This window comes from Asterias rubens, chromosome 2, assembly GCF_902459465.1.
Source record: "Asterias rubens chromosome 2, eAstRub1.3, whole genome shotgun sequence".
Taxonomy (NCBI): domain Eukaryota; kingdom Metazoa; phylum Echinodermata; class Asteroidea; order Forcipulatida; family Asteriidae; genus Asterias; species Asterias rubens.
Window position 1 is genome coordinate 11,623,737 of NC_047063.1, and position 27,304 is coordinate 11,651,040.

Consider the following 27,304-nt stretch of genomic DNA (forward strand, 5'->3'; position numbering starts at 1 on the left):
CCTCAAATTTTTTACTTATTTTGTCACCCCTTCCCCTTACAAGAAAGGGGGTATACATATTTACATTGTTATTCAAAAAGGATCAGTAACAAAATAAAATATAGAAGTGACTGTTTGACAGTCCTCTTTCTTTCCGACTATAATAATATATAGTGCTCATAGCCGTCAGTCAATAACGCTCAAGCATGTCAAGGCGCTTTAACATACAATATATTTTCCTGCAAGGTATGCATTTGAATTATAAGACCTACTCCTTCTACATAGCACCATGTAATAGTTCACAAGGTGCTGTGGTGCAATATGCTGCCAATCAAACAAGGAACACCTTTTTTGATAAGTAAGTGCATGGGGTTGTTTTACTAGCGTTACACAACAAACAGGACCAACTGCTTTACGTCCCATCCGAAGGACAAAGCATCATGATTAAGTGTCTTGTTTAAGGACACAGGTGTCACGACTGGGACTCAAACCCACACTCTGCTGATCACAAACACCAGAGGAAACCCAGTGCTTCTAATCGCTAGGCCACTTAATGATACATTGATACAGGACTTGCAACATTACAAGACAAGTGTTCAGCATCAAAAGTGTTTACCACTAGTTTTCAACTTTCTAGGAACAGCTGATTTAATTACTATTTATGACTTTTACACCCCAAATTAAAGACTTGAATACAATATTTACATAAAAGTTTGAAAAATGAATGTTATGTACAACTATTTCTGTGATGTCCCCAACTGTAGATTCTTTATGAATCTAAACTCAACTGAACATTCTTAGCGATTCTACACAAAACTGTAGATTTATTACACACTTAAGTGATAGTTCAACTTGAAATGACTGCCTTTCCCAATTGAATGATAACATGACGTTCAAAACACAGCTGAAAAGGTGTTATTTTTTCAGTTTCCAAAACATTTTCCAGTTAATTAATTTACTTTAGTAAAAACATAACTGTAAACTGATCAAAACATGGTACTCGATAATGTTGCAAACACTAAAAAATATGCTTATAAATTGTGCAAAAAAGAAATGTGACAAACTGCGTTGAACGTTTTTGGAAAATAGTTGAAGTCAGAGAATCGACTCTGAAGTGTAGATTCACTACTAAGATGTACTTGCCTTTGGCCCGTACATTCTATCCAGAACTTTCTCGTCCATTCTCCTTAACATAATAAACAAGTGCACACAAGTAAACTATGCAATTGCATCATTGTGTATTTCAGATGAAAAGAGTTTTATCTATTTACAGTTCGCTGTAAAATTATCAATGATATTTAAAACATTACCAAGTAGGAAAGTTTTGTTCGTTCACAGCAGTGCTTTCAGATTTATCACAAAAGAAGTGAGAAAGAATTACTGAAGTTTGTGTTGTGTTGCATAATAATATTGGCAGTGCATACCAGGCATGATATTTGGTCCTTGGGGGAATAGAGTAGGAACATTTTATCAAGTACAACGGCTAAGCTAATCATATACCCATGATGTGGGCTTTAACCTAATTTTCGGGCAAATGTTATAATAATAATAATAATAATAATAATAATATCAAAGTCTTATATAGCGCACGTATCTACCAAACAAGGTACTCAAGGCGCTGAGTATATACAAACTTTCAGAAAGATAGGTAATATTGCAGTGATGAATTCTGAGACCCAATTATTTAGTACCCGATGAGGGTTTACAAGGTGGTACGGCGCATACAGCAGCCACAACCTGGAACACCGGGGGCGAACCCCTTCTCTACTTTTCGATCAGTGCACTGGGTTCTTTTACATGCGTTACACAACACATGGGACCAACGGCTTTACGTCCAATCCGAAGGACGAAGCAATAGTTAAGTGTCTTGCTTTAAGGACACAGTGTCATGGCTGGGGATTCGAACCCACGCTCTGCTGATCAGAAACACGGCCATGAGACCTCCAAAGCGGAGGAGGGGGGGTCCGGGGTCCTTAAAAGTAGTTATCACTATACAACCTGAAACATGTTGGAAACTTTGGACAATTCACAATTTTTCTGATTTTTCAAGGGCAAAAATATCAGGAATCAGACTTTAGAGGCATAATATCATGCCTGGCATGTTGTGCAACTACCAAGGTCAAACAAAACCAGCCAGTTACTACCAAAGTTCATCCACCAAAGAAATATAGTGTTTCATCTAGGATGGGAAAAAAAAATTGCCCCTGACAATGGCAGTCCAGCCTTTGCTAACAAAACAGTTGCTGGCAGTGTAAGCACTTTATGTAATCCACCATGTACATAAACTGACAAACCTGAAGAAGTTTGAGATCGATCAGCCATCTGGGTCAAAAGAAAATGGTGAAAAACGGATTACACATTTTGCTGCATGACAAAAACGTTCACTGAGCGATAAACTCCAAACTTAAAAATGAATTTATTTATTTCTCATCAAATATGACACTTCAGACAGTATTTCAACAGATGTTTTCTACTATCATCATCATTAGACCATGTAAGTTTTATGCAAGTCTGTGATCGTAGACAAGTTTTTTCTTACCAATTCTGTAGTGTTCCTTTAAGCCTCGGATTCATCCAAAATCAATGGTTTCTCGTTGCTCTTTTCTTCCATTCGTTGTCCTAAATGAAGTCCCTCTAACCCACTAACGTTATCAGGGCTGAGGGCGCCGCATGGAGGAGATACAGAGTTATTTTTGTTGGTGTTGTATGCTGATCCTACTTGGTCATTGGTAGGTATTGTGTGGATGGGTATGAATCCACCAGTTGGCGTGGTGTGCTGTGGTGGTTGGTTGTGCAGCTGCGGTGTGGTCTGTGGCTGATTGTGGTGCAGTGCTGGTTGGTTGTTTGTTGGGGCAAGAACTAAATTTGGCGAGTCACTGAGGGGTGTCTGCATGAAAAAAAAGTGAAAACAAATCAATGAAACGAGGTCAATATTACCTTCCTGGGCCCAAATGTGCAAAGATAGAAAGTTTGGGGCTAGCCAATCAAGGTTGCATAAAACACCATAATGGTGATTGACAATGGTCTCTGTTACATGTACAGCTGTTGATAATTTTCATTTCAAAGTAACATTTCTTATAATCTTGTCATATTTTGTTACAGAATAAGCTGCTGCATTACACTCTCATCTTTGACCGAACTTTAAACTAGCTGCAGACAAAAAATGTGGGTTTTTTTTTTCAAGTTTTAAAGTTCAAGTTTATTTATTTGTCCACAGTATCAATATCAGTCAATGAAATATTACTACAATTTGAATACAACAGGGGAGCCCCTTGAGAAGCAGAGCTTTTTATGCAAGCCTCTAAACAGGCCTGCTCATTGAGTACACACCAAGAGCCGTAAAAGAACAAAGTAATTGAGTTGGCAAATTACATAGCACGATACATGGGGGCTCAATAAGAAAGCTGTTTTTAACCTACATGTTATATAAACGATGTGACCTATGTTTACATTCAAACCGCCCTCTGTTGACAAAACACTACATACGTCATGTTTCGCCGGGCACTGAGTTGCGTAGTCAAAGTAAGATTGCGTACACTTTCTAGCTGGCTGCCAAAACACAAAGGTTTTGCCCGGCGGTATGCGCGCGAATCATGTTATGGTTTTCGTGTGACGTCAGAGGTCACATCGTCTATACAGAAGAAGATACCATAACATAACACACAAATACATAAAAAGGACCAACACTGCATATAACTTATCAGGTCAGCAATGGTGAATAAATACTACAAGAAAAGCAAACCATTGTCATGAATTAACAGTAAATTTGAAGCAGGATTTTCTACACTTTTCTAGAACCACCCACCTTCTCTTGTCTCTGTGACGCTGCCATAGCTGTGGTGCGTTGCTGCAGCATAGACTGGAATGCAATATCAGCAGCGATTCTTAGAGCTTGGCATATCTCATCAGCCATGACGTCCGATTCAAAGACATGACACATGAACTGAGCTTGCAGTCGTGTACCCATTGTCTTAGTCGAGGAGATAAATGCAAACAATCTGAAAAAAAAGAACAAACAACTTGGTAACTCCCAAGCTTTTATAGGTAGAAAAATGGTGTATTCATATTTTGAAAATACAAATAAAAAATCACAATCAAAAGATTAAACTGTGTCTAAAATTAACATGAAATCAATTAAAAATTCATCAGAAAATTACAATAATTTTTCTTAATAATACAAAGCAATTAATGAAATCGACTTTAAAGAGGCACTAGACTGAAAATACACTTTTTTTTAAAGGGGAGAAAGGAATAACAGGGGTGATCAAATGAAAAGGCAAGACAATTAGAAAAACATTCTGGATGATAAACAAAACAATCATACCAATTGGCAGAACTGTATGTTACCCTTTTTCATCCAAAAATAGGGCCCTTAAATACAATTAAATATACTTAAAGACAACCTGAAAATTTTAATTGATTAGCTAGAATTTAATAAATCTATTTTATTCCTTTTGAGAATAATAACTATGCTTTTTGGCAAATTACTACATGTACATGTACCTGTATGGTATGAGTTATTTGTATATTTTATTAACATCATCACATTGTAACCAAAAGGTCAAAATAAATACAGGAGATAAAAACATCAAAATCTATGTACATGTAGACAACGAAACAGTCATATAAATACAGCATTTTGAAATGAAATGAAATTAATTTTGTTTTTAATATAACCAATAAAAAAGGGAAAAAACGAGAAAATGAAATGATACAAATAACACAAGTAAAAGTACAAAACTAAACTTTGAAAGACAAAGTTAATACTTAAAATGCTACGAAAGCGTACCTTTTATTCTCTTGATGCGCAGCCCAAAATGACACATCTTGAATATCATGATGAGCCTTGATAACCTGCTTAGCAGAGTCCAGTAATCTAGACAAAGAAATTAATCAAATGGTCAAATTCAAGTCTTCACTGTCCAATCTTAAAAAATATAAAAATGGAAAATTTACAATGTAACATGGCTAAAAATGGCCAGAACAGGACAGTTAAACATATATAAATCAACTGATAATAATAATAATAATAATAATAATAATAATAATAATAATAATAATAATAATGAAAACATATAAAGCGCACAAATCCATAAAAGTGCTCATGGCGCTAAAATACAAACAATAACAATAAGGGGAAACAACTGGAAAAACTTATGTGGTTCGGAAACAACAAAAGTAAATTCAAATTACTGGTGCTCGGAAGAATGTAGTGCCGCGCGTATATCTCAAAATATTTCTGCATAATTTCAGGACAGAGGAAATCTTCCATCTCACCTGATATAATTACTGGTCACCACGATATTCAATTCTGTCATCTTGAAGACATTATGAATCGCTCTGGCAGCCATGATCTTGCGTATTGTATCCATGACAACATCCAGCCCTTTGTCCCTGCCGACCTCCATCGACCCCAGGAATCTCAGAACGTACATCTGAACGAAACCCACAGTATCGGTGACTCCCGAAACTGAAGAAACTAACATTATTTTTATTATTCAAATACATTTCTATATATGATTTGAGGCATTGCATGGTGAGGTATCTAAAGAACAAATTCAACCTGGCAAGTAGATACACACATGGTGATACTGCAAACCAAATATATATTTATACGTTTCTAGCAATGAAAAAGCAAACTGTGCTTTTAATACTGTTAAAGACAATGGACACTATTAATAATTGTCAAAGACCAGTCTTCTCACTTGGTGCGTCTCAACATATGCATAAAAAAAAAACCTGTGAAAATTTGAACTCAATTGGTCAAGTTGCGAGATAATAACGGAAGAAAAAAACACCCTTGTCACAAGAAGTTGTGTGCTTTCAGATGCTTGATTTCAGGACCTCAAAATCTAATTCAGAGGTCTCGAAAAAAAAACTCATGGAAAATTACTTCTTCTCAAAAACTATGTTACTTCAGAGGGAGCCGTTTCTCACAATGTTTTATACTGTCAAAAGTTCTCCATTGCTTGTTACAAAGAAAGTTTTTTTTCCCAAAAATTTTTTAGAGTAACTACCAATTACATGTATTACATCATTACATTTTTCACATAGACTTCAAGTACCACAACAGCATGTGTGCTACAGTTTAAAGGCAGTGGACACTATTGGTAATTACTCAAAATAATTATTATCATAAAACCTTTCTTAATTACGAATAATGGGGAGAGGTTGATAGTATAAAAACATTGTGAGAAACAGCTCCCTCTGAAGTGACTTAGTTTTCGAGAAAGAAGAAATTTTCCATGAATTTGATTTCGAGACCTCAAGTTTAGAATTTGAGGTCTCAAAACCAAGCATCTAAAAGCACACAATTTCGTGTGACAAGGGTAATTTTTTCTTTCAAAGTTATCTCGCAACTCCGACGACCAATCGAGTTCAAATTTTCACAGGTTTGTTATTTTATGTATATGTTGATATACATCAAGTGAGAAGACTGGTCTTTGAAAATTACCAATAGTGTCCACTGTCTTTAATAGTACAATAAAACATACAGCTTTTAATAACAATAACAATAATAATAATAGGCATTTGTAAAGCACCATACAAATCTTAAGAGATGTTCAAGGCACAGAGACAATGTAAACAAAACAACACAAGTACATATCCAGTGAAAAGAAAGCAAAATTACAATTAGGGAAAACATACAATAATAAATAATGGAAAGCAACAAAAGTATGAACTAGAAAAATACATCTTGCACAGGTGAGTAATAATAATAACAATAATAATAAACAAGACTTATTAAGCGCGTTTTACAAGATAATAATAAGAGTAATAAACAGGGTTTGTTCACTCTGGCATAGACTAGGAAGAGTGCAAACAAACAAACCAACAAAAATTGATAACAACAATTATTTAAAGAACACGTTGCCTTGGATCGGACGAGTTAGTCTACAAAAAGCATTTGAAACCGTTTGTTATGAAATGCATATGGTTAGAAAGATGTTTTAAAAGGTAGAATATAATGATCAACACAAGTATCACTCAAAATTGCACGGTTTTCTTTTTACGGAATGTCGCGAACTATCACGGCGGCCATTTATGGGAGTCAAAATTTTGAATATAATGATCCACACAAGTATCACCCAAAATTGCACGGTTTTCTTTTTACGGAACGTCGCGAACTATCACGGTCGGCCATTTATGGGAGTCAAAGTTTGACCCCCATAAATGGCCGACTGTGTTATTGGACGAGGTAAAAAGAAAACCACGCAATTTCGAGGCATATTTGTGTAGATCATTGTATTCTACTTTTACAACATCTTTCTAACCATATGCATTTTATAACAAACAGTTACACAACGCTTTTCAAAGACCAACTCGACCGATCCAGGGCAACGTGTTCCTTTAATATCGCTAGAAGACTCTCAGAGTTCTTTACCTTGTACTGGTGTGGAGTCACTCGAAGAATCGCCAAAGGGATTCAATCTCCTTTGGTGGACATCTTTTGGGAGCGGGGCATATCTGACTGGAGGGAGTTGCTCCTCGCTGGGTGAGATCATATCAAATTGTATCGGTGTACTGGATAGTAGAGAATCAAATGGTGACGGTGGTGGAGTAGGTGGTATGTCCTGACTGCTGGATTGACTGGTGTCGCTAGAGTGGAAACGCTCTCTGAAACAGACAAAAAACAATCAACCGTCTTAATCCACATACCATACAATACAAATGCAAATACAATAAGGCTTACAATACAATGAAACCTTTACATTTGATTCAAAACAAGGAAACACACTAAGTTGACAAAACCAAATTTTGATGGAACCTTGCTGTTAAAGGAGATTAATACAACACAATACAATACAATACAACTTTAATGTCCCTACATCATTTGGCCTTTTTATAGTACACATAAAAACACAACAATATAAAAACGTCAAAAGGGGTTAGAGGCAGTGGACACTATTGGTAATTACTCAAAATAATTATTAGCATAAAACCTTTCTTGGTGATGAGTAATGGGGAGAGGCTGATGGTATAAAACATTGTGAGAAACGGCACCATAGTTTTCTAAAAAAAAAAGTAATTTTCCACAAATTTGATTTCGAGACCTCAGATTTAGAACTTGAGGTCTCGAAATCAACCATCTAATTGCACACAACTTCGTGTGACGAGGGTGTTTTTTCTTTCATTATTATCTCACAACTTCGATGACCGATTGAGCTCAAATTTTCACAGGTTTGTTATTTTATGCATATGTTGAGATACACCAACTGTGAAGGCTAGTCTTTGACAATTACCAATAGTGTCCACTGCCTTTAAACGGTACAATAAAGAAAGAGTAGGCCTAAATAGAAAGTTAAAAAGTGAACCATAGAAAGATAAAATGGCAGATACTGAAAAAAGTACACTATACAATATTAATAGTAAAGAGGCAATAACAACAGTCGAGTGAGGTACCACAGCTCACCGTTCCAGCTGCACCTATTAAATAAATGAATATTCAAAATTATTTCGCCTTTTCAAAAACCAGGGAAAATAACCAGGCAAAGGAATTCAGACAGAACTTTACCTGTAAACTTTTGTTCTCTACAAAAGAGGGAAGAGGCATGTTGGACAAACCTCAATAAACAGATTCAATAAATGCACCTTCTCTAGGGGCAAGACATTCTTGTTGAGTTGGTAAAACCTCTATGGTAAATACCATAGGCCCCATACACTCAACGCTACACACATCATGACCATTCAACCGATAGGGCATTTCTGTAGGCCGCGATCTCGCCCAAATGTTTTGATAGTGGTGTGGTGGGGTGATCTGGAAGTTTTCCAACAGCACCCGCTATCATTTGATAGTATACAAATATTGACTGCTTCGAGTGCTATGGTTAAAACTACGACTCCCAAGGTGATCCCCGGAGCGTTCTATTTTCCCGAGGCGCAGCCCACAATATTTGTTTTATTACACCCCCAACAGACTATTTATCATCTTCGTACGCAAACGATGCACTATCACATGGCCGCCGTCTAGTTAAACTAAGACATATCATGTGACGCGCTCTAAACCAATGAAAAGCAGAATATTTGTAAGGGGTGTTATTTTACTGTGCGCGACAAGGAGAAGTGGAGCGGGGGATCGCAAAAGTTTAATGATAGTGAATGACAACCTCTTGCACCAAGACTACAATCTTCCATAACAAGAATCCTTCCTTGAGGCCCTTTTCGAAACCACCGCTTAGGTTCCAGACTCAGCTCAGGCTAGCTTGGCCCCGCGGTTGTTTTGACTTGTGCTTTGGGTACGCACTCAGGGCTTCAGACAAGAGGACGGAGCCTGAAGCCAAATCCATAGCCGTAGTTTTGAAAAGGGCCATAGCAGACCTTATGCATTGACGTCATCCAGCTGCCATCTTAGAGGAAAAACTGGAGACGAAACAATCCAGACGGATTTGTACGCGCGGCACACAGTATTGGCCAATGAAAAACCCCTTTTTTGATCTCTAGGTGAGGGCGCCCTACTGAAATGACGTCATGTGCATAAGGTCTATAGTCTACCTTGACTTGATGCTCTCTGCTCGTTGTTTCTGGGGTACATTAGACAAAGACACTGGATGTTTAGGGCGTGTCCCTCCAGTGTATGAGTGGCTGGGGCTGTCTCCTCGCCCCTGGCTTGATGGAATGGTCATTGAACCTGCAGTGGGTGGGGCACTTAGGGTTCTGGATCGAACCTCATCACTTCCTTGAGGCTGAGGTTTACCATTCTACAAAAGTTAAACAGAATGAAATGATTAGTATCATCATTTTACATTATCGTAGATATTATCAGAGATATGGTTGATAGTGATACTTTTGAACAATTATTGACTGAAAAGGTTCACTTATGTACACAAACAAACCCATATCTAACATAATAATAATAGCAGAAATTTATATCAAGATAAATCCATCAAGAAAAAAAATGCTCCAATGCGCTTGAAGAGTAACCTTTTAAAATCCATTTAAACACAAAGTCATTATCAGAATTTACAAGGTATAAAAATCAGTTTAAAATCAGCAAAAAAATTACAAAAGAAAAAAGACATCAAATATAGAAACGCGCAATATTTTCAAATGCAAAGGTAAGTAAGAAAAATTTAAGAATGGAAAATAAGTGCTAAAAGAGACCTTCAGGGCAGGGGTAATAAAACCAAAGCAACTTAAAGGGTCTATGTAACTTTTGTAGGACAAAACGCACAATGTCCACAGATTTACACTAAACTTACACAGTTTGAAGATAATGATAGTAGAAAGCTTCCCTGAAAATATTACGTGCTGAGGTGCTGTAGTTTTGGGGAAATGAGTAAAACAATGTCATGAAAATAATTTTTGTTTAACCATTTACAAACGTATTTTCATGACATTGTTTTACTCATTTCTCAAAAACTACAGCACCTCAGTAAGTAATATTTGAAGGGAAGCTTTCCACTATCATTATCTTCAAACCTGTTGGTTTAATGTAAATCTACGGACATTTTGAAAAGGTACCCAAATCCTTTAAACCACAGTGAACATCTGAATTTCTGTTCACTTTCAGAGATCATGAAGATGTACGCGTTGGAAATCTTTTGCTCAATGTGAAATTATTTTAACTTAATATAAAAATGGTTGGATTAAACACACTTGAATACAGAGTACAAATTGCTAAAAAAATACAATGCAAAAGATTTTACTGTACACATTTTAAAACATTGAAGAATAAAAACAGGCAGGGCAGATAGCAATAGCGTGTCATGGCCGAGCGGTTAAGAGCACCGGATTCAAGCTCTGGTGTTTGATAAGCAGGGTGTGGGTTCGAATCAAGGTCGTGACACTTGCTACATAAAATTGGGGAGGTAGTGCTTTCTGCTCTACCGGCCAGGCTTCGGACTGATGATACCCAAGCCTACATCCGTATGGACTGTAAAAGGGGTAACCCTGTTTCAGCCCTAGGATCGTGGCAACAACCTCTGGAAAAAAAATAATTGTAGCCCACACCTTGAAATGGCCTTCAGGCCTTGTGTGTCTGGCGACTTACATAAACAAATTAAAAAATTAAAAAGCAACAGGAAGATGCCTACAAAGTAATGGAAAAGCGACTGGTATAAAAGTCTAAAAGCACAATGGGCATGGAATTTATTTACTAGCGATCGTAATAAAGTGAAAATTGTACAATGAAATCTCTCAATATAGCAACAAGAAAAATACATACAAAACAACAAAATAGCGACTAAGAATTGTGTAAAAATACTTAAAGGCATTTGGACACTTTTGGTAATTGTCAAAGACCAGTATTCTCACTTGGTGTATCCCAACATATGCTTAAAATAACAAACCTGTGTAAATTTGGACTTAATTGGTTTCCGAAGTTGTGAGACAATCATGGAAGAAAAAACACCCTTGACACACAGATTGTGTGCTTTCAGATGCCTTGAATTCGAGACCTCGTTACCAAGTCAGTTTTTATGCTAACAATTATTTGGAGTAATTACCAATAGTGCCCAGTGCCTTTAATGGCAATTGGCACGGATATAGAAACTAAAAATTGAAATAAAAAAAGAGAAAATAGAAGTTATATACAAGGAGATCTCACAATAACTAACCTCAGGTGGTCTCTCGGACACGTAGAATCCACTGGAAATGTTACGAATTGTTGTAACCCACTCTTCCCTGTCGGATCCACTCATACATTGTACAGTCACCACCCTATATTTCATACAACATTCAAACACAGGGGTTTACAAAACAATATCAATATAAACAGAAGCCTGGGCGACTAGTGAAAATCACTACTCGACTTGTCACACCTTAGTAAAATGATTGAAGGATTGTTTCACTGATGTCTGATTGTGTTTTGTTAGTAAATTATGTTGTCCTGAATAGTTGTGAGCGACACAATTGGTTCACTGTAGTCGCGACTATTTTTTGTAGTAATCGTGGTGGCACGGGTAGTTGAAAAACAGTAGTCGCGACTGGACTACATTTGTAAGCAGTCAATAGTCGCTACTACGACACTCATCAGACTAGTTGCCCAGGCTTAATAAACAGGCATAAGAGAGGTTTTTTTGCGGTAACATGATGGGGATATCTGTTTTTTTGTAGTGTTGGTTATTAAGACGATCAGAGCATACTGATCGAAACCTTGAGTCGTTAAACACCGGTTCTTTTCAGAACCAACACTACTTAAAAAGAGATATATCCACCACATGGTGTTACCGCAAACCTCTTGATATGTGTCTAAACAACTCCAAAAGTATTTGCCATGTAAGTCAAAACATCACAAGAAATCAATTTTATTCTTCAACATGAAAGCGGTCAAAACTCAACCGCCTAAATCTTCTTTTTTTTCGGGAAGGGAGGTTTTGGTTTCTTAGGGAATGTAAAAATCTACACTGCCAAAACATTTCAAAATACCAAACTAGGTATTACTTCTTAGTGTCCTCAGGTCTTGTGACTTGAAAGACGAATCTGCGATCATCAATATCAGCTGCGTTGACAGTACATCTGTCCAAGTCAATCACTAAGCTTCCAGCAATCTGTAATCAAAAGTAACAATCTATCATCAATAATAATTAAAAATATTTGGTTTTTATATAGCGCTTTACACCGAGTCTCAAAGCACTTCCCACATTATTACCCCTGATCACTGGGCCTTTTCATTCCTTAAACCATCTCAGCTCCCTGGGGAGTATACAGCCTGTGCAACAAATATGTTGCGCACGAAGCTAAATCAATCACAAGAACCATCTCTGCCCTCACAGGTACCCATTTACCCCTAGGTGGAGAGAAGCAATTATAGGGAAGTGTCTTGCTCAGGTACACAGGTGTCACAACCGGGATTCGAACATAAACACCAGAGCTTGAGTTCGGTGCTCTTATCTGCTCGACCACGACACACCATCATTGACAAACTTAAGTTTTAAGATAATCATAATAGTAAGAAATAACAATGACAAGTTATAAAGCGCACAAGTCCATTAAAGTGCCCATGGCGCTATATACAAACAATAACATAAATGTACAGTATAATAGATTCAAATTTGCATCGAGGATAAAGAATATTAATTTTGGTTTTCCACATACACCGATGTGTGTTAGCACTGTATACTCTGTACTTTCCCGAGCTCTGTGAAAAAAAAACATATACAATAACCAAACTTAAAGGTAAGCCTAAGCTAAGAAGAAATCCAGAACAATGTGATAGAGAAATACAAAATAAAATATCTAAGATAACATTGAAGGGTAAAAACATTCCATTATTTCAAGATATTATGAGATAATCTCATTTGGTAGGTACTGTAACGTCTAGGGTTTCGTCTGAGAAATTCAAAAAATACATTATCTAAGAAAACATTTATGTTTGTTTGCTCACCTGTCCCTTGGCATGGCTCATTAAGTTTCCTCCTTGAGTAAAGAAATATTGACGCTCCCACCGATGACTTAGACCAGATTTGCTGTGGGATAAAAACCAAAAATCAAATTTATTGTTGTTTGCAGAAATGTTGAACATCAATGACTGAACTGTCTCTATCTGCTGGAGACCTCAGGGCTCAAAGTCACACAGCACTAAACTGCGTTCCGATTGGACTTTTTGTTTGTTAAAGTACCGCAACTTTTCTGTGGAATTACAAAATTATAACTCCAATGGGGACGCACTATAAACGAACCTCCCTGTCAACTTACTGTGACAGCGATGTTAAACTAACAGGCTGAAAGAGGTCGTAGAAGACTTCCGTGCAGCCACGGTAAAGTCCAATGGGAACATCTGCGCTGTAAACCTACTGCGACCGTGCTGTAAAACGCTATGCAAACATCGCTGAATATAAGTCCACCTCACAGTAGAATTACACCAAGCCAGTCACGGAACGTTCCACATAGCGTTGAAGAAAAAGCATAAATAAACATGAGAAAGGTAAAAAAACAAACAAAAATTAACAAGCCGTAACAAAGAAATTTACATCCAACGAGCTACGACACTTGTGTTCTTAATCAAGGCACTTAACCATTGCTTTGTCCTTCGGATGGGAAGTACAGCCGTTGGTCACGTATGTTGTGTACTGCACGTAAAAGAACCCAGTTTGCTCCGGTGCTCCTAGCTGTGGCTGCTGAATGCGCCATATCACCTTGTAAACCCTTACAAGGTGCTTCATAATTGGGTCTCAGAATTCATAACTTCAATAACAAATCTTTCTGTAAATATGTATACACATGTACTAAGCGCCTTTACGTGCTATATAAGACTTTGATAATATTTTATCATTACCTTCTAATCATCAGATACCCTGCTATCTGACTGAGGTTGGTTTTTACAAGACGGGGCTGCATCTGCATATCAGGTGTGGGTTCTGGCATGAAATAATAGACAGAATTTTCTTGAATCTCTTGCATCTTGTCACTGGACTCCTGGGCTAGCTTACCCATCTCTGAATGGACACTTCAAAGGACCAAAGTACAAAAACACAATTTTTGTAAAAAGATTAATAATAATAATAATTTATACATTTGTAAAGCGCATAAAGCACAAGCTTCTAAGCGCATAAAGAGAACAATAAAAGATACAATTAGTGAAAGACACAATTACAAACTAGATATAGTGTGATTGTAGCTAACAATCACAGAGATGTTCCGTTCTGTTGACCTAAAAAAGTCAAATTAGGATACTATTTTGTTAATAAAATTTTGCTAGTGTTAAAAGTTACAAGACAACACAAACGTTACAACTTAATGACATGTGAACAGGAGATACAATTGTTTCAATTGCTGACCTCCAAGTTTAGACTGGAAGTTAAGCTTGGGCGATATCACGATATTAAAGAATATCGCGATACTAATTTGGAAACGATTTGACATCGGATCGTTTTGGTTTTAATCGAAATATCGATATATTGCGATGTATCGCGATATCGATTAAGTATCGCAATATCGCGATGTATTTCCTAGCTGAGACATCTTGCACCCCATAGGTTTGGAGTAAAACCAGAAGAATAGGTCATTAGAACACCTCTCTTATGCTATGACTGTCTCTTCTACAACTTTCACTGGGAGTTTGAAGACTGATGATGTCAAATTTGATTAATCGCGATTATATCGAATATCACTATATATTGTCGGCGATATATCGTGAATAAAATAAATCGATATCGCCCAAGCTTACTGGAAGTAAAGGTCAAAGGAGGTTCACGATAACCCAGAACAATATCGAATGCTCAAAAGGGTTTACAACTGAAAAAAAAGTGACAATAGGTTGTGTACATAATTTTTGCAATTAAGGGAGAGATGAGAAAAGTAACTTTAACAGTAGATTCCATACAGTGCTTTACATTCTCTATGCCACCGAAAGAAGAACAAATCAGACAGGGATAAAATGTTGAATGTCAGCTATTGCATGGACAGCAAATGTGTGAAAATGTACAAAATATACTAAAGTAGGCCTATATAGGAATAACACAATTTATAATGCGCACATTCACCCAAAGGGAAGCTCAAGGTACCTGAATAACAAAGAAGATAACAATAATGATAATAAAACAGTATTTATATAGCGCAATTTGAACAAACATTCCTCAAAGTGCTTAATAGCAAAATGAAAAGCAAACAAATAAAATAAATCTTGAAGTAAATTTCCCAAGATACAGCAGGGTGGGTAAAAAAGTTGGCCGAGTTTGGTGATGCATAAAGTGCTGTATAAAAACTGATCATTATTAAATTACTATTATTAGTGTAAACAGCCCTGCAGCCAGACACACTGATTGCAGACTAACATCATGTCAGGTGCATACAGTTGATAGTATGAATATTGGTATGAACAGTCTACACACACAGTGAACCTTGCTGTTTACATACATTGTTCATTATCACTACAAAGTACTGTGGGTACATAAAATGACACCATTATCAACATGCAGAAGAGTGCCCAACTATCAGATTACACGGTGCAACAATTATTTATTTATTTCCTCTTTAACCTGGGGCGACCTCTCAGTGAAACACTGTTTTTCAGAGGTGTCCAGCAACTACAAACAAACCTCGACATTTTAAAAGTTTATAACAAAAGAGTGTTGTTTATAACTAAATAGTATTGTTTATAACTAAAGAGTATTGTTTACAACTAAAGAGTATTGTTTATAACTAAAGAGTATTGTTTATAACTAAAGAGTATTGTTTATAACTAAATAGTATTGTTTATAACTAAATAGTATTGTTTATAACTAAAGAGTATTGTTTACAACTAAAGAGTATTGTTCCAAAAAAAATGTGTAAAGCCAAATTTAAACAAAGGCTGCACAGGGAGGGGTTTGCATCAGGGTTTGGGTTAGAGTAGGTTGTCATTATCTTGCCCTAATATTTGTGTCAATTCGGTGTTTCAAACTCTTTTTAAATTAATGTAGTGTTCTGTACTGTAATATTTTATCATCTCTGTTTTGTAATATTCATACTTTTAGGTTCTATATTTTTTATATTATACATGTTATTGTCTGCCATTTGTTGGCGGGGTCTAATGGGCGGGCAAATCGCTTTGATGACAGTTTTTTTTCTTCACATTTTCGCCTTACCCTGGACGGCCGCTGCCAACAAAGAGTTATGTCCGAATAGTTAAAATCAAATAAAATCAAACACATACCATAGTAAAGAAACATACCTCTGAACACTTGTTGTGATGTCGGACAAGTACTCTTCAGTCTGCTTGTTTAAAGTCTCCTTGCCCATCCTGAAGAGAGACAGCTGAGCTTGGAAGAAACCCAGCATTGGTTCTAACAGGCCCGTAGTACGCTTATATTGCAACATGTTCATGGAGTTATAATACATTAAGGAGTTCTGGGGAAAGAAAACAAGTGTAGAATAACTGAGGCAAATTCTTTGTATAGACCAATCATACACGCAAGTGATGCATGCCACACTCTATTTTACAGGGTTTTGTACAAAAAGACATGAGAAAACTGGTGCCTTTTTAATCTTATTGAAAAAAGAAAAAAGAGGGACCTTCCACCCCTCGACCCCCTCCTTTCAAAATGGCCGCTGGACACATTTTAATAGTAATAATAATAACAACAGCATTTCTATAGCGCCTAACACCTCCAAAAGAAAGTCTCTAAGCGCTCAGAGGAAACAAACGAATAATTAAGTATATGAAGATTTGAATAGATATGTTTTGAGAAGAGTCTTGAAACTTGAGATCGCAGTGGCTTGTTTGATGTGTAAAGGGAGATTGTTCCATAAGTGAGTAAACAGCTGACACATACATACCTGTAAGAGCTTTTTCCTGCACTGGAACAATTCTTCATTTGCTTCTATTCTGGCTTTGGTTTCATTTTCTTTCTTCTTGGAAACACGACAGTACTTTGATGTGGCATTTTCATGCTCTAAAAATCAGAGAAAACAAACTTTTTGTTATGTACTTTGTTTCCAGCGACAATAAATCACTAATAGATAAGTATGGTTATTAAAGCCATTATACACTTTCGGTAAACAGTATTGTCCAAGTCCTACACTTCGTGTATCACAACTTATATATCAAATAACAATCCTGTAGAAATTTAGGCTCAATCGGCATCGGAGTCGGGAGAAAATAACGGGAAAACCCACTCCTGTTTTCGCGCGTTTCGCCGTGTCATGACATGTGTTTATAACAAATCCGTAATTCTCGCTAACGAGAATTTATATTGTTTTACCACTTTCTCAAAAAGTAAAGCATTTCATGGACTAATATTTCAAGAGAAGTCTTTCACCATTACCTTCTGTAAACCCTGTAAATTATTTGTAAATCTGTGAACTTTTTTTTTTTTTCTGTACCGAAAAGGTCCAATGGCTTTAATTGCTTATTTGAGAGAAATTGAAAGCAGCTTTATAAAATGATGTCAATCTTTGTAACCTTTTGCACACAAATAACTGCGCCTCGCATGAGACAGGCTTATTAATAATATATTCACAAAATAGACTTGAACATTTTCTGGTTTAAAGGAGCATTACAGAATTGGTAAGAGAAAAAAATAGTGAAGATCACAGATTTACATAAAAAACGTACACAGTCTAATGATGATGACAGTAGAAAAACATCCCTAGAAATATTCCTTTCTGAAATTTATTTCATATTTGATGAGAAATAAATATTCTAATTTCGCGTTTGGAGTTTATCGCAAAGTGAGCATTTTATTCATTTTTGTTTTGGTGTCGATGCAATGCAAAACTTGTTATCGGTTTTTCACTATTCTCTTGTGACCCAGATGGCCGATTGATCTCGAACTTCTACAGGTTTGTCAGTTTATGTATATGGTGGGTCTACATAAAGTGCTTACACTGCTAGCAACTGTTTTGCTAGCAAAACATATTCTGTAATGTTCCTTTAATGATCTGTGGACATTCCAAGTTGAGCATTAAACTTTAGACCAAACAAGTCATTTTACCACATAGTACTCAAACCTGACCTGCAAGTGGTTTAATCTACCTATTACCAGGGTCAACAGATCAGAGGTTAATGCGTCCAAGTATACTGTTGGAATTCAACAGATAATAACAATAATAATATTAAACATTTCTAGTGCCCCATGTCTGTCAGTGATGACACTCCTGGCACAAAAAACAAGAACTCTGCTAACACACAAGAAAACCAAAAGTTTGAAGGCTATGAATTCCGAACAAGTTTTGAGATGTGTTTTGAATTGAGAACAAGTATCTGCTCTTCTGAGTTGAAGTTTGACGCTGTCCTAAAGAGATGGCCCGGCATGTGAAATACAGCGATCACCCCATGAGTGCAGGCAATGTGGAATGTTCAGGACGGGTTGTTTGAGGAGCGAAGCTGTCTGGGAGGTTTGTGCACAATGTAAGTCAAGATTAAAGAAGGTTTAATGTTAAGCTACAAAGATGGTTGGATTGAATAAATTGGAAGCAAACCTTGATCTAGAATTCGAGTGAGTTCTTTCAGAGTATTGATTTCATTCAGTTCATTGTTGCTAAACGACGCCAGCGGTTGAACCATTAGATCGTTCAGCTGAGTTGCCTGACCAGTGTGTACAGAACTCACCTAGTGGGAACAATTCAAGACAAGAAAATGGGTTAGGAGCAGGGTTGAAGCTAGACCAATTTTAGTGGTGTGCAACAAATTCAAATTATTTGAAGTCCACCAACCCGACCAAGGGCGAGCGGATCAGCAAAATTATTCATGTTACATTAAGTATGATTGCTTAAGTGCAAGCTCAATCAGGCATGATGCCAGGGGCCAATTTCATAGCGCTGCTAATCACACAAATTTGCTTAGCATGAAATTTTGGCCTCGATAAAAACAAAATTACCAACCAAATTTCCACGTGGTTTTGAGGATAAACAAACAACAGTTGAATACAAGTAACAAGCAATATGGAAAAAATGGAAATAAGGTTGGTAATCCTGTTTTTATCAAGGAAGAAATTTTATGCTAAGCAAATTTGTGTGCTTGGCAGCGCTATGAAATTGGACCCTGGTTTCTCAACTGTTCATGTTATGGGGCCATGCAATAAGTTGAATGGCCTTTAACTGTGTTCTATCTCTGTGAAATTTCATACTCTTTATCATTAGATGCATCTCAGATCAATGCACAGTGGACAATTTGATTTATTCGAGGAAAAATCTGTGCTAGGGACTGGCACAATGTATTTTGCTCAAAGTGCTGGGCAAAATTGTGAGTCCTGGGCCGGAGTCCTGGGCGGTCCAGCCCAGCATCGTCCACCACGGCTACAACACTGGTTAGGTGATTTAAATCCAAACAGATGCATAATAAAAGCAATTGAAGTGAACATTTCACATACAAAAAATATATATTTATGATAATTACCAACCCTAAAAATGTCTATTAAACTTGCAGCATCCAATTTTGTGTAAAAACTCCAACAACATTTAGGTTTGGTTTTTCACGTAACCAATTTGACCAGGCTTTTCATTCAGTTCTTTTATTTTTACCACACGCAAAGAAAAGTGACATAATTTACATTATTTTATAATAATTAAAGAAAACATAAGTACAATAGGATTTTGTGTGAGGATGGAAGTCATCAAGAAGCATCAGCCTGTCGGGTAGAGACCCCGCTCATACAATAACAAAACAAAAAACAATATAGAAAACACTATTTACAAATAAATTAATAATAATAATAATAATAATAATAATTAAAACTTATAAAGCACCATCTATCTAAGACTAAACTTATTCCGAGGCGCATAAAACAAACAAAGAGAGTAACAAAACAAAAACAAAAATACAAACTACGCAGCTTGGAAAGAAATAAGGGTACTTTGAATAAAAATGTTGAATTACATAAACGTGTTGGCAAAAATAAATGGTTAAAAACAGACAGAAAGTCAATCATAAGAAATTTTGAATAGGTGGGTTTTTAGCAAAATTTTTTTTTTTTTAAATGTCCAGAGACGTTGTAGCTCGGATATGTAAAGGAAGAGAGTTCCAGAGTGTGGGTGCGGATACAGAAAAAGGCACGACTTGGATATTGCCATAGCTAGTATATAAAGTAAACTCGAGGTTGGAATATATATGAACACAGGTGATAAGTTGTTTACTTTATTATTATAATGAAACTGTTTCATATACAGATCTAGACCCTTGCTATGTACCTTACCTCCTCCATCGTTGTTGCAAACTGCTTGAGAGTTGATGCCAAGATGCTGTCATCTCTACCCAGTGGAAAACCCTATCGGTTATAATCAACAATAACAATCATCATGACAAACTGGAAAGGTTTTGTGGGCATTATTATACAAACAATGAATGTTTATAAGTGCAATGGTGTGAATATTTTCATGAGTTGAAAGAACATTCCATCTTTCAACAAATGAAAATATTTGCACCATTGCACGAATGAAAAACATTTGATATTTGTTTGATATAACATCCAAGTAGATCTTTGTAATCTTGATTGGAGGATACAACTTTCACACCAAACAAAGTGTAGCTACAATTTTTAATTTTGAAATTACACCCGTTTCTTTTGGGTTGGCCTGTTAGATTTAACAGTAAAAACGTGTGTTTTGTACAGCTATTTTAAGACACGCAGACACCAAATGTAGTTTGTGCCTTGGAACACTGCAGCGTTACCAAAGACTAGACATGCGCATGCAGTGATGTTTTTACTCAGCATGCAATAGTACTTTTCGAAAGGAACGAAAAATGCACGTCGAGTGACGTAGCGTGCAATAGTACCTTTATTTGCTATCACGTGACGGACAATCCTCCAATCAAATGGCTAGGATCTGCTTGGGTGTTATATAAAAAATGGTCAACGCCATATCCAGGTAACCCCTAGTCTTGGTACAAAATGTTGTTATTCACTATTGAGATCCCTGCTCAATTTCTCCTAGCCGCGCACATTACTATCAAACGATAGCAGGCACTGTTGGAAAACTTCCAGATCCCCCCCCCACCAAACGTCACTTGCTGGCGGGATCGCGGCTTTCAGAAACGCCCTCTATCGGTGGAACAGTTGCAACATGTGTGTAGCACTGAGTGTATTACCATAGAGGTTGACAAACTCAAAAAGAGCATCTTGCACCGAGACGCGGTAACCCCAGAAATATAAAAAAAATGAAATGATAACACAGTAGGCCCCCCTATATGTGAGTATGTAACAGACAAGTTATGATTACATATGTTGTGAATAAAGCTAAAGGTGACACTGGAAATGAAAACATAGTCACAGTTTGTATGGTTCCCAGCTTCAAACCACTTGTACACAATTTTCAACAGTTGCTTCTTTTTACAAAATTATCAGCAATAATGAGTTCATTTATGTTATCCTCTTACTTACCAAATTCCCATAGTCTTTGAGTTTCTTGGAAACTGCTTGAACAGCTAGTGACAATGCATTCTGTTTAAGAAAAGGGTGAAAAACAGGTGTGTTCCTTATTAAATACATTATTGTAAAGATCTCTGATGAAAGGGAGCATTTTTTTTGTGGTAAAATTTAAAGTTCAAAAGGAGAGCCAAAGGATGAATCACAGTTCGGACGATAACTTTTGTTTTCTCAATTTTTTGGTCAGATACATGTACTATGCGCTTTACAAGTGCTGTTTACTTTTAATCATCAACATCAACAAAATGATGCAATAAGTTTAATCATTTTTAAGGGGGGCATTGCTAATTACACCCCGATGAATCCATATTTAGGATCCTTTTTATTTTCAGATTTTGAGACACGTTTCCTCTGGTTTAGACCAAGTAACTGGGGCACTGTATTCCTTTTTTCGAAATGTTGACTATATCAGTCGTACCTAAGCTACTGCTAATGTCAAAATTTCGTAAAAAGGAATACAGTTACTTGGTCTACCTCTGGCTCAGTTTTGTCAAGACATTTTGTGATTTTATGTTGCACTTAGCTTCCTGTTTATGTTTGTTGTGTTGTCATTTAGCCATCGAGAAACACGTCAGGCCATTAGAAAAAAAAGTGCATTTATTTCGTTAAGGTCCTTTTCGGTTAGAAAGTTGTTTGCAACAGCTAATTCTATTTTCACAATTTGTTATCGTTAACAGAAAATTGTTGAAATTTACCTCACATTCCACCACCTTCCTGCACACAACATGTAGACCGTTCACATAGTTCATAAACAACGCAGCGTCTTCTTCAAATAGACCAAGCATCGATCTCGCCTGAAATAAAAAATATGAACAGAAAACAAATCGAATCCTGGTTTCATGAACGTACTTGCAGCAAACAAAAAAACAGGAAAATACACTGGACACCTTTGGTAATTGTCAAAGACCAGGGCCCAATTTCATAGCGCTGCTAAGCACAACAGTTTGCTTAGCAAGAAATTTATTTCTTCCTTAAAAAAACAGGATTACCAACCAAATTTGCATGTGTTGCATGTTGCTTGTTACTGGTATTCAGCTGCTGTTTGCTTACTTCCTGAAAATCACATTTGGTTGGTAATTGTGTTTTTATCAAGGCAAAAATTTCATGCTAAGAAAATTGTTGTGCTTAGCAGCTCTATGAAATTGGGCTCTGCTGTAGGCTTATTCTCACTTGGTGTATCCATGGACCTCCATTAAAAAAACAAATCTGTGAAAAATTTTGACTCAATTGGTCATCGAAGTTGCAAGAGAATAATGAAAGAAAAAACACCCTTGTTCAATGTTGCACAAACTTAAACACTTTCAGATGCCCAATAAAAGTTATTATAGGCCTAACTGAATTTCTTATGAGGGAGCATTTTCTCACAAATTCTTTATATATCAACATCAACGGCTCTTAATTGCTTGTTGCCAAGTAATTTTTATGCTAACAATTATCTCGAGTAACTACTCAAGATAAAAAGGCACTAGTGCCTTTTTATAACAAGGAGAGCATAATAGACCAATCCATTAAGCTCCGCCCCATTGCGTATTGACCAATCACAACGCAACGAAGGTCCGACAAATAAGGTCCGACATGCGTGCGCGTATCTTGGCGTGCACGGCAGAGTTGTGCAGAAAGGCATTGGAAAGCCCCACGTGTTCTTGCTCACATGTGCGTCGTCGGCGGAGCCTGCTGGATCGGTGTATTAACCCTCCAGCCTCGTATTAGTCATAGTTTCTAGAAGTACTGACCCTTTCAAATACAACAGAATGCAACACAGTTGAAAACGAGTACAATATCAAAATCAAATGCAACAAAATGCAACAAGGGATGTTGTTGCAATATGCAGGCATGTTGTTGTATACTGAATGAGAATAGACCCAACTTGGGCGCTGTACTCCTTATTTTTGAAGTTTGCCAATCTCAGTTAGGCATAATAAAAAATTGTTATGTTGGCGTAACCCGACCTACCCTAAAAATATGGCCAACCCTGGGTATTTTTATTTTGTCAAGGGAAGAAATTTAATGATTAAACTCTATTAATATTAGGCCTACATACATAGAAAATGAAATAAATGCCATTGAGAGTTTAAAAACACACTATATTTGTTGTGTGTAGCCTTGTTTTCTTTTGTCATCGTGTATATGCTACTACAGGCTTTTAAACAATTAAAAAACATGTCATTTTCGTTGCTGGGAGGGGAAAATATTTATAAAACAACATTTTATGCCTAATTGCTGAACTGGTGGGGCTAATTTTGAAGTTGTGTTGACTGCACAATACAACAAAAAACGCAACACCAATGTCAAATAAAGTCACTTCCACTTGACTTCCTTTTCCTGTAAAGTGTAAGGATTTCTAATAAATTAAATGTTACAAATTCAGTCAAAGAAATTGAACTATTATGACAACTGCCAAATGCAACATGTTAAACAACAACCAACAAAGACCTGAACTGAAGACTACCATGCCATTTGGTGATATATTGTTGCATTTTTACAACGTTAATTATTTATAATTACCGTTATTATTAATATTAGTTAAGGTTTTATTTTAGCCGTTATCACATTATATTACCTGGGGCGAATCGTCTCTTGCATCCTGAAGTCGTAGAAAGTCAATACCCGGCATACTCGATCACTCTCAGGCGTTTGATTGGCAGTCAAAAGTGACAGAGGAAACTCAGCGCAATATCAAAATGCACACATTCCTATAAACCATAACAGTGCAATATCGAATTAAGAACAGTCAAATCGTGCCACAGAGCACAGGTCAAGGTCATGAATATAGGTCAACATAATACAAACCCTCGAAATTATAACACACCAAACTAAACTTGATTTCAAGTCTGACTTTTGCGGTTGATATTATGAGCACACAGCTGATGACCAAACGCCTTTTTTTAGGCTAACGACGGTGGTACATCCACAAGAGGGCGCTATTTAAGGCAATTATTGACGGTGCGTTCGTCGAGTAGTAGACTTGATTCAGTCCCGTTCTCGTGCGAGAGGTCCTAGGTTTGGGGGAATGCAGAGCAGTTTTCTAGCGATGTCACGGGGTTGGGACTTGAGTCAAGTCTAGTCGAGTAGTTGTGTGTGTGTGCGCGCCTACCGGGTGGATTTGTTTCTGTAGTAGAATTAATAAACAAATTACTGAAAAGCACTAAAATGTTGATGTACAGCAAACAATCCGTAATGCTGGGTGTTGGTAGCCTAGTAGTTTTATTGACATAGTTCCATAAATATAATTGTTTCTAACTAGTTTAGCAGCTCACTAAGTTTGTATGAGCACTTAAAAATATTTGATTGCAGTGATCAAGTTGGAGTGATGATCATGAAAATAGGAGTTTCATAAATATCACACAAAAGTATCACAAAATCCATGGGGAGAATAAAAACACAAAGTTTTTTAGGTTGGGATCAGTATGCTCTTGTTGATAAATATTTATTTTGCACAACTTTTCAATTGTTTTCCCAAACATATAAATAAAAAGTACATAATTAAAGGCACACGTTGCCTTGGATCGGACGAGTTGGTCTATAAAAAGCGTTTGTAACCGTTTGTTATAAAATGCATATGGTTAGAAGATGTTTTAAAAGTAGAATACAATGATCCACACAAATTTGCCTCGAAATTGCACGGTTTTCCTTTTACTTTGCGAACTAACACTGTTGGCCATTTATGGGAATCGAAACTTTGACTCCCATGGCCGACCATGTTAGTCGACGAGGTAAAAGAAAAACCGTGCAATTTCGAGGCATGTTTGTGTGGATCATTGTATTCTACTTTTACAACATATGCGTTTTATAACAAACGGTTTCAAATGCTTTTCAAAGACCAACTCGACCGATCCAAGGCAACGTTCCTTTAAAACTAACTTGAGTTTTGCTAGTTAAATGTAACAACTTATGAAGGTTTGGGAAGCAAAATTTTAACATTGGTATCAGTATATAATAGATAATAAATTTTCAACCAGAAATAAAGAATATTAATTTTGGTTTTTTTACCCACACACATCGGTGTATGGGTAAAAAAACAAAATTAATATTGGTATCAATGTTAAAATACGCACCCATATAGACAGATAAAGTGAGACAAATCTTCTCATACATCAGGCCTCGAATTACATTTTTGAGAGTGTGTAAGGCCATTTTTATTTTGCAGAGGGCACTTAAATTGGGAAAATCATAAAGTCTGTGGGGAACTTTTTTTAGGGGCACCAAGGCCGAGCCCAGGGCAACAGAGGCCGTGGCTTCTGTGGCCTCCGGGAAATTCCATTAGATCTACAACAGGTCAAATTAGGACTGTAAAATGTATGGTGTGTCAGGACAATTTAATTTTTTATTTTGATCTGCCGCCAAAATGTATTTATTTACAGTAAATGAATGCAAGTACATGTACATTGGGTAGCTAAAGGCATACCAAGGTTAAATGCCCTTGTACATTAGGTAGAACGGAGACTGACAATGACAATATAAAACCATAAAACAGTGATCATTTGCTCCCAGATGTTCACTACTTGTTTCCACAAAAAAAAATTCCACAAATATGACTGGCTTCAATCAAGGTGTACCAAATGTCCTCAGAAATAAAGCCTTTATTGCTACCCGTCCTGCTTGAGGCAGTTCATTTGTACAAACACCAGCAAAGTTTTGTTTCAGCACCGGAAGGCAGTGGCACGGGAGAAATGTTGACTTGTTGTGACAATATCTGTACCATTGGCAGGTACCAGATTCAGCATTTTCTCCAATCTCACAATCAAATACAAGGAAGGACTTGTTGCAGTTGATTGCATGTTGGAGACCCGAGAAAAGTGTTCCTTCAACATTCGTCTGGTCTTGGACTATTTTTCCAACAGCAAATATGTGAACACCACTCTGTTGTTGTTGACTGGAGAACTCTTCCCGAGACTCTTGCGCCATTAGGGGTCTCTGCTTCCAACGTGTTATACACCGACCAGTTTGGGCTGATTTAATCTCAACTCCAGGTATGCAAGAAGATGTAGTACTAGTACAACTTCCCTGTATTGAGTAGCTTATCTTTGTTCGTATTCCGTACTGGTTGCTCATCATTTGCCAGAACAGACTACAAGTTGGGGAACTACTTGATGTATTAACCAGATAATTTGTGTACTTTGACCTATTTAGAAGAGTCCGGTGGTTAGTTTCAACTAAGTTCATTTCTTTACCAGGTTGGGTTTTGCTGTCCGATGAATTAAACTGAAGGACTCTCTTTGAAACCGGCTCGCAAAATCCCTCGTCCGAGTCACTCGAGTCATCAGGTAAGGCCCGATTCAATCTCGGAGTAGAATAATGGAGTTTATGTTCAGTCTGCTGTGCATTATGTGGACGATGAATACGGGATGATGCAGAACAATGAGGTGAATATGACGCTCCCTTTGTTTTAAAGCCTACCGTGAAACCAAAACAACTGTTCCTAGAGGTCGCTGAAGTCTCGTTCCAAAAATTACTGGCCAAGTCAGACATCACTGATGGACAGGATGTGTCAGTAGAGGGCTTGGATTGAGTCAATTCCATCTGTTCCCTATTATGTGAAGTGG

The 27,304-nt window shown here is 36.9% G+C and overlaps 1 protein-coding gene across 2 annotated transcripts; it reads right to left on the reverse strand.

Annotated features, from left to right (window-relative positions):
• Window positions 1–1,844: 1,844 nt before the first annotated feature.
• LOC117307313 (DCC-interacting protein 13-alpha-like) lies at window positions 1,845–24,623 on the reverse strand. 2 transcript variants are annotated; one of them, XM_033792029.1, is made up of 18 exons: window positions 24,322–24,622; window positions 22,457–22,555; window positions 21,717–21,776; window positions 20,532–20,603; window positions 18,820–18,949; window positions 17,176–17,291; window positions 16,571–16,746; window positions 14,195–14,365; window positions 13,304–13,385; window positions 12,361–12,467; window positions 11,535–11,637; window positions 9,472–9,677; window positions 7,364–7,596; window positions 5,257–5,458; window positions 4,769–4,855; window positions 3,785–3,977; window positions 2,519–2,866; window positions 2,266–2,301 (listed from the first exon to the last, which is right to left on the reverse strand). In XM_033792029.1, exons 1-17 carry the CDS (start codon window positions 24,373–24,375, stop codon window positions 2,537–2,539), a joined length of 2,421 nt encoding a protein of 806 aa, XP_033647920.1. In that variant the 5' UTR covers window positions 24,376–24,622; the 3' UTR covers window positions 2,266–2,301; window positions 2,519–2,536. The 2 variants fall into 2 exon arrangements, with proteins under 2 accessions (XP_033647921.1, XP_033647920.1); XM_033792030.1 differs by having other exon boundaries at window positions 1,845–2,866; window positions 5,257–5,449; window positions 24,322–24,623.
• Between the last annotated feature and the right edge of the window lie 2,681 nt (window positions 24,624–27,304).